Genomic DNA, 17,965 nt, shown 5'->3' with positions numbered 1-17,965 from the left:
CCCCTCCCGGCCGGCCGGCATCTCCCAGCGCTTCGCCGCGCTTCCCTCGGGCCGGCGGGGCCGGGCAGGGAGCAGCCCGCTGCCTGCTGCTCGGGGGCAAGGGCAGCCTCCAAGGGGCGAGGAGAGCCCCCCAGGGGTGCCTGCCCCGGAGCCGCCGCCGGCTGCTTTCGGTCTTTGCTCTTTTCGAGGGTGGGGGTGGGGGAACGGCTTTTTTCTTTCCTTCGGGGACAGCGAAGGGGAACCGAGGAGCGACCTCTCGCCGCCGAGGAAGGCTCTGTCTCCGCCCGCCGCCTCACCAGCCTTACCTTGTGGCTTTCCTAACAAAGTAGGAGCGGGCGAAGTCGCAGTGATCGTCCAGCCACGCTTCCACCGCTTCCTGCTCCGGCGGGGGGCGGCAGCTGCGCTCCATGCTCCGCTCCCACAGCCCTGCCCGCTCCCTTCGGCCCCCTTCAGCGCCGCCCGACCTCCTCCGGCCGGGGGCCGCCCCCGCCCCGCGCCCAGGTGCTCGCCCGAAGCGGGCGGGAGGAAGCCCCGGCCCCGCCGCCGCACCTCAGCGCATCCCCGGCCCGCGGCGGGCAGGCGGCTCCACCTCCCGCAGCGCCCCCGCCCCGCTCGGCACGGCTCGGCGCGGCTCTGCCCCGCACGGCACGGCTCAGTCCCGCCGCGGGGCACCGGCGGCTGCCCCCGGCCGCGCCGCCCCCGGTGCTCGGCGCTGAGGAGGGCGGCGGCAGGAGGAGGCGTCCTCCGTGTGCGTGGCCAGGGCAGGGAGAAACCCCAAAGCGATGAAGAAGGGAATTGTTCGCCCCGAGCCTGCCGAGGGCACACCTCCCCGCCTTCGGTTATTTGCCCTTCAAGGTGTGGCCTGGCGAAGCCCGCTTAGAAAAAGTGGTGAAATCAGAAGGCTCCGTGGAGTGATTCACGGTTGGGTGTCGATATAAGCCCTGGCTTTTCGATCCTTCTTGCCTCCAGCGAGGCTTTTGGGTTCGCTTTAGACACTCAATGAACGCAGCCTAGCTCTGAAGATGCTCCAGACTCACAGCTACTTTTTTTTTTTTTTTTTTTTCCCTCTGATATTAGCAGGATTGAAAGTCTGGGTTAGTGCTGAGCATCACTTTCCTGTACTGTAGTTCCACTCTAACATATGCATGTGCACACTTTTACAATAATTGACTGCATTCCCAAAAAACCTCACACGAAGTATGATGCACAGGCATAGTTTCCTGTGTCATCACATGCGGCATCTTTGGAGGTCAATACCAGTAAAAAGCAGCAGCAGGTTTCTGTGGAAAGGGATATACAGGGTCTTTAAAACGATTCTCCTGCATGATAAATTGAGAAAGATAATAGAAAGTAAAAGGTTTTCTGCCCCTCTTAAAGCCTTTCAGTGTATGCAGGGTGGTGCACTTCAGACAGAGCATGCATCCCCGCACACCTTTGTGATTTTTGGCAGTGCACGTAGAGACTTGCCTCCAGCCCCGACAGGAGAGGGGGGTTCTGCAGCACGAGCAGAGGCAGCGGCAGAAGCTTCACGGCAAAGGGATTAAGAGCCTGTCCCTGAGCTTGGGGGAAATTTTTTTCTTCTGTGTCTTTGTGTAACATCTGTGTTTTGGCTGCAAGAGTTTGTGTAATACAAGCGCACAGCAAGGGAAGGTTTACATCAACATAACTCTGTTATACAAGGAATCTCAGGAGAAATGTGCACGGTGACCAAAGAGCAAGATGTAAAGATAAACTGGTTAAGATATGCCACAGGAGTCAAGCCACTAGTCCAGGCAAAGAGAAGTCTTTCAACGGGGAAATTCAGAATTATCAGGCAAACCACAAAAAGAGACAACACAGCAATAAAAGAAGTTGATGTTTAGTGTCAAAACCTGGAAAGTACGGTATGTTAGAAAAAAGAAGATAAACATGTCTTGGAACTCGCAGATTTCTAAATTAACTGTTTCATTCAGGAAAAGACTTTTGAGGCTACACTAGACATGGCAATAAAAACTTCTAAGCTGGGCAAAGCTTTCGGAAAACAACACTATGTTAGAATGCTTAAGAAATACAAGAGAAACGTAAAATTCAGAATTATAAAATGCAGATTTCATAAATATCAACAAGCATTTCCCAGAATGTCTCCTAATGGTTCCATATTGGTAACAGAACTGCTCATCCCATCTCAAAATACAATTGCAGAATTATCAGAGGTGGTCTAGATGGGAAAGCTAGGAATGAGCAAACAGATGGAGATCTCTCTTCTGTAAGGAGACAGGAGATTGTTTACAAAAGGATGAATGCAAATATATAATTTGATTACTGGTATTTAAAATAGAATAGGATTTTCTGTCTGTCTCATAGGAGAATAACAAGGTAATGGTCAATGATATTATGTCAGCTGCAATATGTACCATCTCAATTCATATAATTAGGAGGAGCACTAATAGAAAGAAGCATGTTTACTGTAGCAGCATTCAGTAAAGCCCAGTCAAGAACAGATATGTGTTGTACTGAGCCCTGTAAACAACAACATTGAAGTCTAGGCTGGCTGAGAAGTAAGCATACAGCATCCCTGTTCATGCCATGAGGTCCTTGGACCCTGTAGGATGGAGCTGCCTGGACCGTGGATGGCTGCCCAGGTTTCGAGAGCATGTGTGTGATTTTGTACCAAAGGAGGGGGAAGTTGGGCAGGGCAGCAGCACCATGCACTTGGCTCAGAGTTGATGGCCTCTCAATTATCCATCCTACAGATAAGAGTCAGTAAAGCTGATGCAGATGGTTGTCTTCCTGTGAATTCAGTGGCAAAAGATCAGTTCAACAGACTAAAGAATAGCATAGTCTTTCCCAAAAGAAACAAAAATGGAATGGTTGGGGGAAAAAAAGGGATACTTTCTCCATATCCAATGAATTTTCATGAATAATAATGAACATGCTGTTTTCATTTTTAAGGTGACGGGACAGGGTGAAGGCCAAACATAACAGAGAAGTGAATGGTAAAATTGGAAAAAGTCTTGCATGGTTTTGGCTTCAAAAGTGCTGTGAAAAAGCTCCATGTATCTTAACTCACACCCAGGCTTCCAGTCTGTTTCCAGAACTTGGATGACAGAACTGATGTGTAGTAGCTGTAAACATGAAAAGGATTTGTGGTAGTGACACACAAATAAATATGTCCGGTTCAAGTTTAAAAGCTACTTGTGGCAAGGCAGGGTGCTTGAGAGCTCAGTATAGAAGCCAGAATGCTTTTCCTGCAGAAGGCCTTTCTATAGCGGGACCGGCTGATAGAAAAGCTTATTAACTGAAGTCTTTGTTTGTATATTTTGCAAATACTGTAGCATAGGAAATAAGGAAGGAATAAGGAATTTAGCAAGGAAATAAGGAAGATGGGATTTTTTGGTATGTGCAAGGCACATAAATCAGAGATGCTGCTAACTCATGATCAGATGTAAGAACGAGTATTTATATAGAACAAATAAGTTTGTAATCAGAGAAGTATTTCTAAAATATTTATGCTGAAAGAACCCTTTATTTATTTTAACTTATTAGAAACTCATTTATTTCTATAGCATTCCCCTTTAAAAGGGAAGAAAATAAGGTTTCTAATGTCACCACAGTTGACTTATTTGTCTGACTTACTCATTAGATGAATTGGAGCAACATTTAGCATTGCTAAGAAGTGGGAATTGGCTGTCTTTCTACCATCCCTTAAATCTGGAAAACAGTTGGACCATTCTGGCTCCTAAAACAAGTTTAGGACTGTACTAAATTGCCAGTGAGGCTAGAATATGGTAAGGGAGAGGAAACTATCCTGCTTCTTTATTAGCCAGCACTTTCACACACACATGCAAACACGCACGCAGTGGAAGAAGCCTAATATTAGTAAAGCAAGTTTCCATTTCCCTCCCATTACTTAAGTTGTATGAAGAGGATAAAATAGCAACCAAAATCTAATTCATTTAAAATCTAATTGTTACTTCAGTGATGAAAATACTAAATCATGAGAATGTCTTATCAGCTCCTTCTCTCAGTCCTTCCCAAATAATTACTGGAAATGCTTCCGAAATAAACACAGTTTTGCAGAGCTGCTCATTCATTGCATAACCTGCCTTCTCCTCTGGGATACCATTGCATATGTCCTACAGGAAGCCATGTAAAATAGTAGCTTCCTCCTATTTTGATTTGAATGTGATTGAGCATTTGCGTCAATCAAAGTACCATGCAAAATTGCTGTTAATCTCAGGAAAGCAGTGGCTTTGCAAACTTGTTTGTAATACACAGACATTTGTCTGGAAAATACCGTCTAACTTTATCCCCTGAAAATTTGGAATTTGAGTTTAACATATTAGCATTTAATACATCAGCTGACCAGCATGCTCAGGTTTTAACCTCTTCTACTTTCTGTTGGAAGTCTCAGAATAAATTCGAAGACTGTTACCAAGTGTGTCTCTTTTCCTCAGCTTTCTCTCCTTTCAGCTAAGTAGTGCCATTTATTTCCATTCTTCCTTTAATGGCACATTTTTTAGCCCTCCAATCATTCTTTCTCACTGTGGACTTTTCCCAGATTATCTCTGCCATTCCGGTGGTGTCTCATCGAGCTAGGATCAAGTAGTCCAGTTGAACACATATCAATAATGAATGAAGTGGAACGGATATTTTGGGTACCTTGCAGGCTACATTCCTGCTAATATAGTCCCCCCTTGGGTATGTCTTCTTGGCAGCAGTCTGATCTTGTTGACTCATGGTGACCCACTGTACTCTATTCCCTTTTTCTAAATAGTTGCCGTGTTGTCAGATGTTCCCTGTGCACCTGTTTACTTCTGCTTAAGTGCACTTTCCTTTTCTTTAACCTTTTTAATTTCATCCTCTGATAATGACCCATTTCTCCAATTTGTCAAGGTTATTTTGAATCCTATGCCTGTCCTCCAGTGTATTCTTTACCTCATCAAGCTTAGTGCAAATTTGCTGAAGGACATGGGGCTGGGCAATCACGGGGATGATGCAGCTAGGCGAAAGTGGACTTCTGAGCATGATTTCTTGTTTAGTTAGCTGGTTTCTGGTGCTGACATGCCAGACCCACATCTTCAATGAACATGCAGACACAGCCCTGATTTAAGCAGGGAGGTTATGCGTGGTTGTGTCACAAGGGATAGCAGCAAACCCAGTGCACTGACTTGTTCAAAGGGCCAGGCTACAATCCCCTGCAAATGTGCACCCACGTAGCCCCTTTCCAGTTGCATTCAGCAGACACTTCTGGGCTTCTAACATGTTGAAAATTGAAGCTGTGATCAAAATGTTCTGTTTTTTTTTAACTTAGATACGGAGTTTGACAGGGTTTAAATGGGAATTAGTAGGTAAGTAGGAAACTTATGTAGGCCAGATTTCATTCTAGGCCCTCTTGCTGCACAAGGAACTTTTTTTTTTTTTTTTTTTTTCCTAATTGACACAATACAGTTTATTTTTTAACCAGCTTTTTAGCAACTACTGGCTAGTTAGTTAATAGGTGTGCTTATTAGTAGTTTTTTTAGTATTTGTCATCTCAAATTTAATTAGGTTTGTATGTAACCTTACAAATAATTATTAAGCCAAAGTATAAGGGCATTTTTCCTAATTATGGTTGCTGGAAGAAGGAGACCTCAACATGAAAATAAAAAAGTGATGGACTATATAAAGCTAAGATTACTCAGATGTTTTTCAGGTACAAATCCTTGCAACTGGGACCATTCTGTTTTAGGATTGTATGGGCTGCTTCAGTGTGTATGAGGAGGAGGAGAATTCTGAATCCAGTGTAGAGTGAGGTGTGTTACTCTGATGGTGATCTCCTCATATTTTCCTAACAGTATGCCACAGAAACTCACCCAACAATTCAGTGTTAATGCAAGGCTTTAGAAAGACTGTTGTTTTTATATAGGGACTTGAATCCAACATGTCTTCAAGTATGTTGTTCACACAGTTAATTTTCCTTGCTGCTGAATGTTTCTACCATTTTGCCTTTTAATTTATCTGTCTTCAGTAGCATGTATGGATCCTCCTGTTGGTTTTTGTTTGTTTGCTTCTGACAGATTAGAAAGCCATCTACTATACCATTTATATATTCAGAGACCATAATTCTCTGATAAACTTCTCACAAATTAGTTTCTAAAGACTCCCTATCATCACGCATTATTAGTATAGTTTCTGTCAGTACAAGGCTTTGCTTTTCTGGAGATGCTGTAATCAGCACATTTTCCAAGTAATTATCTCTCTGAAATCATAGACAGTTGTAATAGTACCAACAACTCCTACCTCATCATGTGCAATAAGAGTAACTTTTGCCTGTTGCCTACACTTTGCTTTGAGAACTCATGTCTACTTGGGTCTACTATTACCATTTATTTCTTTTCAGAGTCACTGCTTTTTACAATATCATCTTCCATCCTGGATATGAGACCTCTGTTCTTTGTTCTTTGATGAACAATCTTTTCTCCTCTGTGTTAAAATATAGTCCAGACCTTACTAAGTAATCTTAGTTGGTCTGTGTTAATGGCCTGTCCTTCCCATTATTTATCACTATAACTTTTTTATCATTTGCATCTCTTTCCAGCAATAATTTTCTATTTTTCTTAACATTATTCAGTATGGTTTGGGTCCACATAGTATGGACCACACTGATAGTATACTTTGCTGGTTTTTTTTTCTGTCTTTCTTTCTTCCTTTTTTTTTTTAAAAAAAAAAAAAAAAACAAACTACAATGTCTGTATATCATAGAATCATAGAATCATTGAAGTTGGAAAAGACCTCCAAGATCATCTGGTCCAACCATCCCCCTACCACCAATATTACCCACTAAACCATATCCCTAAGGTTATGAGTCAAAGTCCTAGAGAAATCTGTATGAGTTTCCTTTATCAAACAGATACATAATCTCATGGGAAAACAGGAAGTTTTTTTCTGACAAAACCAATTTTCTATCTAACTATGTTGACTGGCGTTAATTGTACTATCATCCTTTAATTGTACACTGATTGCTTCCTGTACCAGCCTTTCCATCAGTTTTCCTGACATTGATGTCAGACAAAATGATCTGCAATTTCCTTATTAAATAATGGAACAATGTTTGCTTCTCTTCTGTCTTTGGGATCTTGCCTGGGATTTCAAGACATGCTTTTCTGAGTTTGGTTCTTTTAAATTTTGTCTTACTGAGGCTTTAGGGCTGTTAAACAGGTATTATTTTACTTCCTGATATTTTGGAATCTTAGTGGTGGACATATGATTTCTACCTCAGTAGATCCCAAGGAATATTTTAGTGGCACAGAGCTGGTCAATCTTTCTGTTTGTTACTATCAATATGAAATCTTCATAGTCTAGGATATAACATGCAAGAATATGTTTATGCGGTTGTTTTCATTGCTTCTGTCTTACCATGAAGAGGGAAACTGCTGTGTAGTCAGAAACTCTGTGAAGCATCTGCTATATACTAAGGTGCCCAGTAAATTTGTATCACAATGAAGTCCCACTACAAATAGAAACAAGTAATAAATTTGGCTAGTGCCAAAGTTTTTAAGCATTTTATGAATCTAAAATTATACTTTCACTGACATTATTTATTTAGACTAATAGGAGACGATCTTGTCCAGATCCCAAAGTAATTAAGCTGCTTAACATTTCCCAGTGGAAGACATTTTTGAAAGACAAGGTGTTCCTTTGACCAAGCCTAACTGTACTTAACTGAATAAATTAACTCCTTTTAACCCATTATAAGTAAGCATATTTTAGCTACTGATTTACTGATAAGAACAAACTTCATTGGTGTTCTATATGCATTACTGATTCTGGAAAAATAATTATGAAAAAAAAATGCTACACTTTCTAAAGAACACACTTGGAGTCAGGATTTCTTTGTACTGGAAGCCGTGCAAAAAATATATCTCTTGCTTGAGTGGGTACAGCATCAAATATTCTCTTTTTTTTCAAGCTACGGTAGAGTGGTTGGAGTGGAGGTTTGGACCCAGTCCAATAAAAAGCCTACAGGTAAACACAGAATATATCACTGAAGTATTATGCAGTGGGCATAAAAATGTTTTCAGGGCATTTTAGGAATGTGTAGACGTAGTCTGTTAATTAAGTAGTGTCAATGTATGGTTGGGAAAGTTCAGCAAAAATTAAACAATACAGAAGATGAATAGAGAGATTACTTACACATAATATTGAAATTATAACCTAAAAGTATAACCACAAAGCATTCAGTGTTTTGAACAAGCATGGTAAATGTGTAAGAGATAAGATTGTAACTAAGGCTAAGGGAATATATGGCATTTTAATTATACTCAAGAACAAAATGTATGAAAGCATTCAGATTGAAAAGAGGTTCTTATAAATGAATGTGTGTCTATTGCTGGATCCCATTTTTTTATTTTATTTTTTATTTTTTTTGAGGGGTATAGCATGCTCAGGATCCTTGCATTTTCTCCTTCAGCTTTCATGCCCATCCCTCAAGACATCTGTGGTGTAGACATTTGTTCAGCCAAGGGAGTCTGAATGAGTCTATTCACAATATACCACTGCTGATCCCAAATCAGCTGCAATCTGATGAAGAGGTGTTCCCTCCAGTGGCTGCTCATGCTGCCTCATCATTTGTTTTTAAGCTTTGGCTGACCTGAGGATCTAGTAACTAGTTTCTGTCTAGTAAATAGAAGAAAACTATTGTAGAGCAAATTAGTGAAATGGATCTTTAGACTCTCCCATTAAACTCCCATTTAGACTCTCTTTGGGCCAGCACCACCCTGCCTTCCTGAAGAAGCAAATCTGTATTTTTCAGGAAAATAGTGAGTGATCTAAGAGCTACTACTAGGTCCACATTACGATATCTTTTCAAGCTTGATGTTCCATTTCTCAAATTGGTACTTACATTTCATCACTGGCAGGTTGCATTCTGTTCAGTTTCTGAGGCAGGGCCTGTCCCTGGCCACGTGGTTCTGCAGCATTTAGCATAATTGGACCTTCAAGTGCCCTTGTAAAACTAACACAAATGACAGAATAAAACATTTTTTCTTGGAACTCAAATACAAATTGTATATCTTAAAAGCTTTTCTATTAATTAGTGTCCTCCCATTATATCTGTGAAGACAGATAGTTGTCACTAGTCTTGTACTACACATGGCTTTAACTAAACGGAAAGATTGCATGATTTGGCTTAGGGTAGTGAAAAAGTTTTTCTCATACATAGCTAAAATCACAACGGATGAGTCACTTGCTTTTTGTATTGTGATTATCCTTCTAAACCACCAGGGAGCTAAATTTTAATGCTTCCCACAGTTGAGGGGTTACCTAGCTACTTCTGACATCTTGTGCCATCTCTAGGAGAGCAGGTAAGAGCTCTGTCAGGGGTGTGCTGTGGGCTGTGGGCAATTTCTGATTCTGGAAAGTGGCAACCCTGATTTTGTGTCACTTCAAAAATTTCAGACTGCATTCACTTTGGGAGCATATGAAAATGTGAACTGTGGCTTTCATCCCTGCAAAGCAAGAAGTCTCCTGTCCAACAGAGGAGACAAGTACCTCCTCCAGATTAAGAACGCTAGCTGCCCACCCCACTTTTAGGCCTTCAGTGAAGATTATAGACTGAGAGGAATCAGACCATGTGAGAAAAAAACTGCCAGAAAGAGCTAGATAGATGGGGACAGTGATATGGAAATAAGCATGCAATTCTGCTAGCAGTCAGAAATAGTAAGGGGACTCTTCATGAGCCTAAACCTCCTGCCAGCTGCTTGCAAGCCACGGGCCACACCTGACCATCCGTCTGTCTGTCTGCAAAGTCTGGTCTCTTTCAGAGACCTGAAGAAAAAAATATTTAATTTTTATTTGATCTGGTTGCATTTATTTTGTTTTTCTTTTATTTCCCAAGTAAAATGGTTGTGTGGAAGCAGAAGCTGATGTGTTCTCGTTGCTCAAATAATACCACGAGCACCCTTGAAAAACCCAAATGTGGCACAGCCTCTGGCAGCCTGCAAGGACAGCTGAGTGTGGCAGGGCTGGCGGGCTGCAGCCTTGCCTGTCAGCTCACCCCGTGCCAAACACATACACATCCTGTGCTATTTTTCTCCTTTCCACAGGAGGCCAGAGGCCAGAGGTGCAAAATGGACTGAAAGGCAGGATTTGTGTGCGTGTGGTACACGGTCTTTATATGTCATTTCGTTTTCCTTTGATAGTGATCTAGAAGAGCTCTTTCTGTGTGTTGACAGCTGACTTTACAGATCTTGTAAGGAAACGACACTGCTGACTAGATTTGTATTGACATGATTGAGTTCTGTGTTTACAGCAAAATGGCTACAGTAGGCCCGCATGAACAGCCTCTCCTCCTCAGGTCCTTAAGCTCCTGAAAACCCAGGATAAATCAGGAACTGTTTGCCACTCGATGTGTGTGAATAAAAATACCATCCTGTTTTGCTACTTAAAAGTAGTTTGGGGAGATAAGAGAATTCAAAGTTGTGTGGAAGTAAGAAGAGCAAAAGGGAATAAAAAGCAAATCAACAAATCTCCATGATGGCTTAGAATTTTTGGTGAAGTTGAAAGATGTTCATTTTATATGGACTGATTCTCAGTTTAACTGAAGCATGGAGTTTAACATTACTATCAGAATAAATATATTGCTATAATCTTCCAATTCTGTTGATTACAACAGTGTGACTACTTTAGAATGGAAAATGTATATATATATATATGTGTATATATGAATATACAACAAACAAGCAAACAGACAAACCAACCAGGAACTGAAATCCTGTAATGCTTATATCCTCTAATATGGGAAGAAAATATAGAAATTTAAGTTGATTTTAAGCTAGTCACTAAAGTAGAAAGCAAAAGCTGGAAGTGCCCCAGTGCTTTCCAGCCCTAAAAACTTGTAGAATGTAGATTTTAACACAGATACAACCCCGCTGAGCATTCAGCTGAAACATGCATAGTACTATTGTTTTCATTTGTTAAGAGTTCTTATTTGCTGCGGTTGTCCCTGAAGGGTTAGGCTGTTTCTCATTCAGAGTGGCTCAAAGCATTAAGACAGCTGGGTCACTTTACATCTCAGTGGGAAAGATTCAGATTGAAACAACCTCCCTCAGTCAAAACTTGAGTTCCTTTTTTTTTTTTTTTTTTCCAGGATTCTTGCTGTTTCTGAAGAGCTATGCTCATTAATAGTAGTATTAAATAATTTCTGAAGCTCTTGCTACGATTAAAAAAAAAAAAAAGGTGCAAGGTTTTTCAGTTTGTGTTTATCTGCATCTGTCAATATCTGTCAGTTCCTTTAACTCCAGGATTCTTCAAATGCTCTAGCCAGCAACAGACAAAGCTGATGGAAGGATAAAGATAACAAAATAATGCGAACATCTCAAAGAATAATAGCCCAATTGAAGAGACACACTATTAATGCACTCATTGAGAGTCAGTGCGATAGTGAACCTTTCAGGAGACCACAGCACCCGCGCAGCAGAGAGCCTTGCAGAGACCTGGAGCTTCAGCTGGAGGTCTGCACCATCCCAGGCAGCCTTTAGACAGTGAGATCTTTCCTGCGTGGGCTTTTTGCTGCCTGGAGCATTAGTATAATTCAATTAAAAATCTGTTAGTCACAAAAAAGTATAGAAAACACAGTTGCATTTGTTCTGATGGTCCCAGAACAAAGAGCTCTTCTGCTTCAGGCTGGTTTCTACCTGCTCTTTTGCTTCTTTGCCTCTGCTAACATTGAACTTAAACAATTCTTATCCACTCCTTCCAAATCAATATGTAGATAGCCTAACATTCATTCTCCTTCCTATTTTTAGTTTCTTTATGGAAGGAGTCAAAGAGATGTCCCTCTACATATCACCCATCACCCTATCAATATCATTCCGGCCTACAGATCTAGATTAAGATTTTTTTCTGGTGTCTCTAGTGTTCTTATCACATTTCATCACATTTCATTTGTGCTCTTATCATCACCAGTGTTTGAAGATATCTTTCACAGCTTCGCAAAAGCACACTATCCGCTCGTATTCAAATCTTCCTCAGAAAACTCCTTACATAGCACTTAGAAATAGAAATTAATAGCAACAGAGAGCTATCATTATCTGAACATGCACACTAGTGATTCTGATTTATTGCTGCCCTTTTGATCTCACTGTATACTTCTCACAGAGCCGTGCTTCTTCATAAAGGTCCTCGGGACATGGAGTGGGCCTTTGTGTTTTGTTCATAGTATTGTTTCTGTTCTCTGACTGAATGTCTTGACCTTTAAAAAGCAAATCTGAGCCTGCCAAAATGTGTTTTATTTAATCAAGAATCTAATTCACAGATAGCAAATCTCTGTTAACAGGCCTGAAATTCACTCTGTGTACTGTTCATGCCAATCTAACATTGCCTGCACAAATGTTCATTAAGCTCAAATAAAAAGAGCTGTAAACACAGACAAGAAGGCCTTCAAAAGGATGAGAAAATCTTTTTCTTAGCAACTACTTTCTTTGCACTGATAAAAGAGGTAATTAAGGTTCAGGTTAATCTGTTTTTATTCCAAAAATTATAAAAATATAGCTGGTACTTCACTCCTCAGCAGAGCAGATTGGTCACCAAGCTAAGCACAACACAATGAAATGAAAGAATTTAAAGAAAGCCATTAAAGGTAAAGACATTTGTGTAATCAACAATGTTCCCTCCAGTACAGGACATTACTGACCACCAGAAAGCTGGTTGTACTGCAGGCTTTGTTGGTTTTCACTGACTATAAAGTAGAATGCAAACTTCTACATAAATCCTTGGGTGCTAACACAGGAACGCAGCTGCGTAATCTGGGCCATCTGACCCTGGCAAAGTATCAGAGTTTCAGCTCATTGCTTAAAGAAATTATTAAAAATAAGTGCTGTGAGGAGTACTTGCTGTTTATTAATGTTGATCAGATTAAAGAAGTGAAATAATCAAAGCAATATGAGCAGTGCATAAAAGCAGAGGAGTGAAAGGAAAAAAATGCTTTTGAAGTGTGCCCCAGGCTCTCTCAGAGAGCCTCTCATCGATCTCCCTTCCCATTCACCCTGTCAAACAGCTGGCATGGTGTGTGCTCTGCGGGCAGGCGAGCAGCATCATTCATACAGCTGTGCTACGTGGAGCACAGATGCTTTCACTTGTGCTTGGTAGTTCCTAGACAGCCTCCAGAGTTTTGGCAGAATGATTCACACATGTTTGACACACACAGATGAGACAGAGACTCATTGAAATGGGATATGAGTTAATACATGGACTCCTCTTAATGTTGGCTTTATCAGAAACTAAGGTCCATCTCTGTGGATCTGATAGGAAATGATTTTTGTACTTTGAATTAAAATTCCTTCTCAGAAGTTACTTATCTCAGAAATTAAGGAAAGAAGCCCTTTCTACTTTATTCTTATGTGAGGGTTTTGAAATACTTGTGGAGTCACTGATCTGTCATTGGTAAGTTTGAGGTCCTCATCCACAGAGCACAGCGTATGGCTCATTCTTTAATGTGCCCAAACTGCAACTTAGATTTCCTTGTCCTAGATGAGTCTCAGCCTGTTCACATCTCTTGGCTCCCTCAGGACACTGCAGTTTTGCCAATAATGAAAGTAGTAATGACTTTCTTATGTTAACACAGTCTACTGGAAAGCGGCTGGAATAAAAAAATCTCACTTATTGCACACTGCCGAACAGCCTCCAGATGGGTGGTGGGCTTTGTTCCTACAAGCTAGAAAGTTTCCTTGAAAGAAGAAAGCTTGAGGCAGCATATGCTATTAACTTAAGAGCGTGTTCTCCTATTATTTGTGGCTTAACTCATGCACTATGCTTGGCTGCTCTGCAGCCTCTGATTCCCTTGTTCAGCACTGCTGCTGGGCATCTTGGCAACCAAGCGGAGGTGTGAGGCTGGAATAGAATCGTTCTGTTCTTCTCAGCACCACACGTCTTCTCAATGTGCACATTTGCTGTGACTAAACCACCAGGTCAAGAGCTTTTATCCTCCGAGCAGTTGCACAGAGCACTTCGTCTGCCCAGTCCTTGCCAGCATTTATGTAGAAGCAGTAGGAAAGCTACTGGGCTTAATGCTCGTAGGGGAGAGGGCAGAATTCAGACCAGAGACCTTTCCCATTATTCCTAAGGACCAAACCTATCCCTGGAGATGTCAATAGACACTGAGGTGGCTCTATGCACATTTATAGGGAAACGTAAAAAAACACACAACAAATTAACTAGTGACGGCAGGTATTTTAACAAGAGAATCTATTTTTTTTCCTTTTCACCACATGTTATGCAATGTACGGTGAACACTGTATTTGCTGGCAAAGGAGGGAAGTCTGGGAAATCTATTCATTTTCCTCCACATTTAAACAAACAGTTTCTCATAGCCATGACCAAGAAAGGAAGCAAAAGTACTTAGCAAACTTATATTAAGTGTTCTTTCTCAATGTTTATATTTTGTTCCTGAAAAATATACTGACTGTATTGATAGCGTAGTAGCATTCAGCTCTTGCAGTCTGATGTGGGAGAGGGCTCAGTGAGTATTTTTAACCTTGTATGGAAAGTTAATTTTGTTTTCAAAATACCTGCAGCTCGGTACAATCTGAGCCATTCTGAAGCAAAAATTGTGGCCTTCAAAAAAAGTTCATATGACTCCCACAAGCTAATCATGTCTGGGAGGAAAAAGCTGGTAGTGCCCAGAGATAAGATGCCCTCTGAGGAAATCTAACACTTCCCCTAACTTTCTAGTGTTATGGTGATGTGATTTTAAGATAGAGGTCTTATAAACACCAAGGACACTCCTATAGGAAGATGACTTCTTTCATCCAGAAAGCTGTCTTGGGTTAATTCCAGATTGCTACATAATGCCATTAGTAGCTAAGGTTTTACAGATTTACAACTGATGGGTAAAACTGTGATTTCATTTACTGATCTGGGAGCTTCTGAAAATAAACACCAGTATTTATAAAATTGTACTCCATTCCCATAAGTCTGTGCTTTCAGGTATTGCACAATAAATTCCTATTGTGGGAAATGCAAATCAAATTTTAAATATGTGATGGAAAACAAAATTTGGTTTTGAAAAGCAAAAATATTTAAATTTTGTTTACTTTTTATTGTCTTCTCATTCATTTCGAACATTTCATACCACAGTTCCCTTGTCTGTAAGTGAACTACTTTTACTGGTTAAGGATGAGCTGTGGCTTCCAAATGCAGTCTCCTAAGAAGGAGATAATGAAGAATTACTGCTGCATTTTAAGAATACATCTGAAATACTTGAATGAATGATTTATATTTCTTTCCAGAACTTATCACCTCGATCATCACAATGATGTCCCTCCTGCCACAGATGGGATAAATTATAAACAGCATTGCATGGCAGATCTTGGATTTTTAATGAACAGTGTTGCCATTGTGTGGTTGGTTTTCCTCAGGGATGTCTCCACATCTTTTGCAGAGTAGGAACAAAATGTTTTGCTTTTGCTGTCAACTGCCTTGAAATAAATTAAATTAATTGTAATGAAGATAAAAAAGAGGAATTGTGAAAGACAGGTATTTTTTAGCAAGGAGTGGCTTCTGTGGTTCCAGAGCTGAAGCACTGGTAGCTTTGGAAACACATTTGGCATGTGAGACTCAGCTTCACAGGGCTACTTTGTGTGTGAAAAGCTGGGCTGGATAATCCTTGCAAAAAACTTACACATTTGAAGATCAGAGGCCAGATCTTTGTCCTGTCAATGCTAGCAGTACTTTTGTAATATTCAAAATCTCCTAAGATAGAAGCCTGTGCTTAGTTTTAGGACCTTTCTCCTTGGTGAAGAGAACACATTGCATATTCCTGTGATAATGACTGGATATGACACATAGATTCTTGCCTGTCATTAACTTTGCCAAATGCAGTACAGCAGTAGAAACAGCACTGGCTTAGGATAGGAAGTAGCTGCAGTGACACCTGGATTCATCTTTGCTGTCCACTTCATGGTCATACTCTCATCACTACTGCAAAACTAAATACATTGGAGAACCACAGTCACTCTATGCAATGGGTCAAATTCTTCTCTTTTCCCTGTTCTTCTCTAGTAGTTAAGTGATTCAATTCACTAGGGTTTACCTAGATTTATGCCAATGCAACAAAACTAGAAGCTTATTCAAATCAACATTTTGTCTTCTTTGGGAGATCTGCACCCAAAGTAGTATTTCCATCAGAACTGTAAGGAAGTGCCAAATCTAGATGCTGCTAATGTGTTTATTTCACCTTGATAGTTTTGCTTTAAAAGCTGTTGCTATGTTTCTTTACACTACCAGATTCAGCTTTTTCAAAAATAACACTTTTAGGACTTGTATACCACAGTAGATTACAGAAGTGGTCTTGTCTCTGCCTTTATTTCTGCCATGGGAATTCTTAGTACTGTCCATCAGTCTGAATATCTCTGAGTGGCTGACACTGGATGAGCCATAGCAGCCCTGTGAACCTTTGCTACTCAGAAAGTGCAGTGATGTGCAGTGAGAACTGAGTAGGTTCTCTTTATGATCAAACGAACTAAATAGATACCTTCTGGATCAAAGAATATTTGTTCCGATGCCTTAGGTACCTTATTTTCCATAGCTCTGTGAGCTTAATTCAGATTTACATTGGGAAGGAGAGGAGATTCAAGTCCTTTTTGCTCAGGAATAACAGGTATAAAAGTGAAAACAATAAAGAGTCTTGACAATTATTTCTTGGCAAGTTCCAACTTCCCGTGAGAAGCAAACACACATGCTTTTTTCAAAATGACGCAGATGTCTCCACATGTCCATAGCTTGGAAAGACGCAGATGGACTCATGTTTTGAGAAATAACAACAGGCAGTCAGTTTGGAGAGGAAAAACAGTCTTTGATATTTTGTGGCTGTTACTTTTTGATACAGGCATGCAAACAAGGCAGCCCTGCCTTAACAGAGGGACAGCTGGGGCGTACAGTGCAGCACTTCACCCTGCATTTGCACAGCTGCCAGCACTCGCCTTGGAGCCTGGATGTGATTTACCCTGCCTGTGAGGGATGGAGGGAGTAAGCAGCAGTGGGACCTGGTGCTCAGGTCTGTCCTGACAGCACGAGACAGCACCTGGACACGGCCAGATGTGTGTGGCACGGGGGCTCAGCACGGGCTGGGAGCTGCTCCTCCTCAGCCTGCTCTGCTCTTGGCACTGGCTTGCTCAGCAGAAAGGGGAGTTTCCACCTTACAAATTAACCTGTGGCTGCGGTGGAGACCAGAAATAAAATACCTGTGAAGAGATGGACGGAAAGCCTGAGCTGTGAATCAGAGAAAGACACTGAATGTCTTAGTGGCTCAAGTTCTCAGTTTCACGAGAAGGGCTGCCAACGCTGCAGTTTCTTGCCATTCCATGCACAAGAAGGATCCTAGTTATGCTTCCATCTGTTTTTCTGCCATTTTTGTCTAATGGCTAATTTTTAGTGGCTTGATATAGCAAAGAGTCAAAATTCCTCCTCTTCATTTCTACCACTGTTGCAATCTAGGATTATGTTTTTTACCATTCCTTGTTATTATAACTAATTGTTGTTACAACTGATTATTTGTTATAAATAATTATTACTTTCTGGCCATAAATTAAAACAAAACAGAACAAAACAAAACAAAAAAATACTTCCTGACCAAAATAATTCATAATTTAGCAACTCTCATGGGCAAGAATTTACACTAATTAATTGTCTTTGCCTCGGATGGCTGAGCTGGAAAACAGGTATTAAATACTTATTTTACTTTAGAAAGAGATTGTGAACTTTCTTTCATTAACATTTGCAAGAGCATTCAAATAGGAGGTGTGATACCATGTTACAGTATTCCTGAGGAGAGGAGAAAGATGTGGTCAATTCACACTATATATTCAGAAATCCCATAAGAAGTGCTCTGAACATAGACTTGGCACACCAGCCTGCAATGCAGCCATTGCAATCTGACTGACTTTGCCCAGAAGAAATGCTATAAACATGTGGGACTGGCCTGAGCATAGACTGCATTTCACTTTCACTT

The 17,965-nt window shown here is 40.8% G+C and overlaps 1 protein-coding gene across 6 annotated transcripts in view; it reads right to left on the bottom strand.

Annotated features, from left to right (window-relative positions):
• The window catches only part of PDE5A (phosphodiesterase 5A), a 135,250-nt gene that overhangs the window by 64,313 nt on the left and 52,972 nt on the right, over positions 1-17,965 (bottom strand). The window contains exon 1 of one of the 6 annotated variants that reach the window (XM_080591620.1): positions 306-1,480. The exons of 4 other annotated variants lie outside the window; for them this stretch is intronic. In XM_080591620.1, coding sequence (XP_080447746.1) covers positions 306-409 — 104 coding nt within the window. In that variant the 5' untranslated portion in view covers positions 410-1,480. Of the gene's footprint in view, positions 1-305; positions 1,481-17,965 lie in introns of those variants that run through there. One more of the 6 variants, XM_080591619.1, reaches the window with a different exon arrangement.

This window comes from Anser brachyrhynchus (assembly GCF_964034855.1).
Source record: "Anser brachyrhynchus genome assembly, chromosome: 4".
Taxonomy (NCBI): Eukaryota; Metazoa; Chordata; class Aves; order Anseriformes; family Anatidae; genus Anser; species Anser brachyrhynchus.
This window is presented reverse-complemented; position numbering and strand designations above follow the sequence as displayed.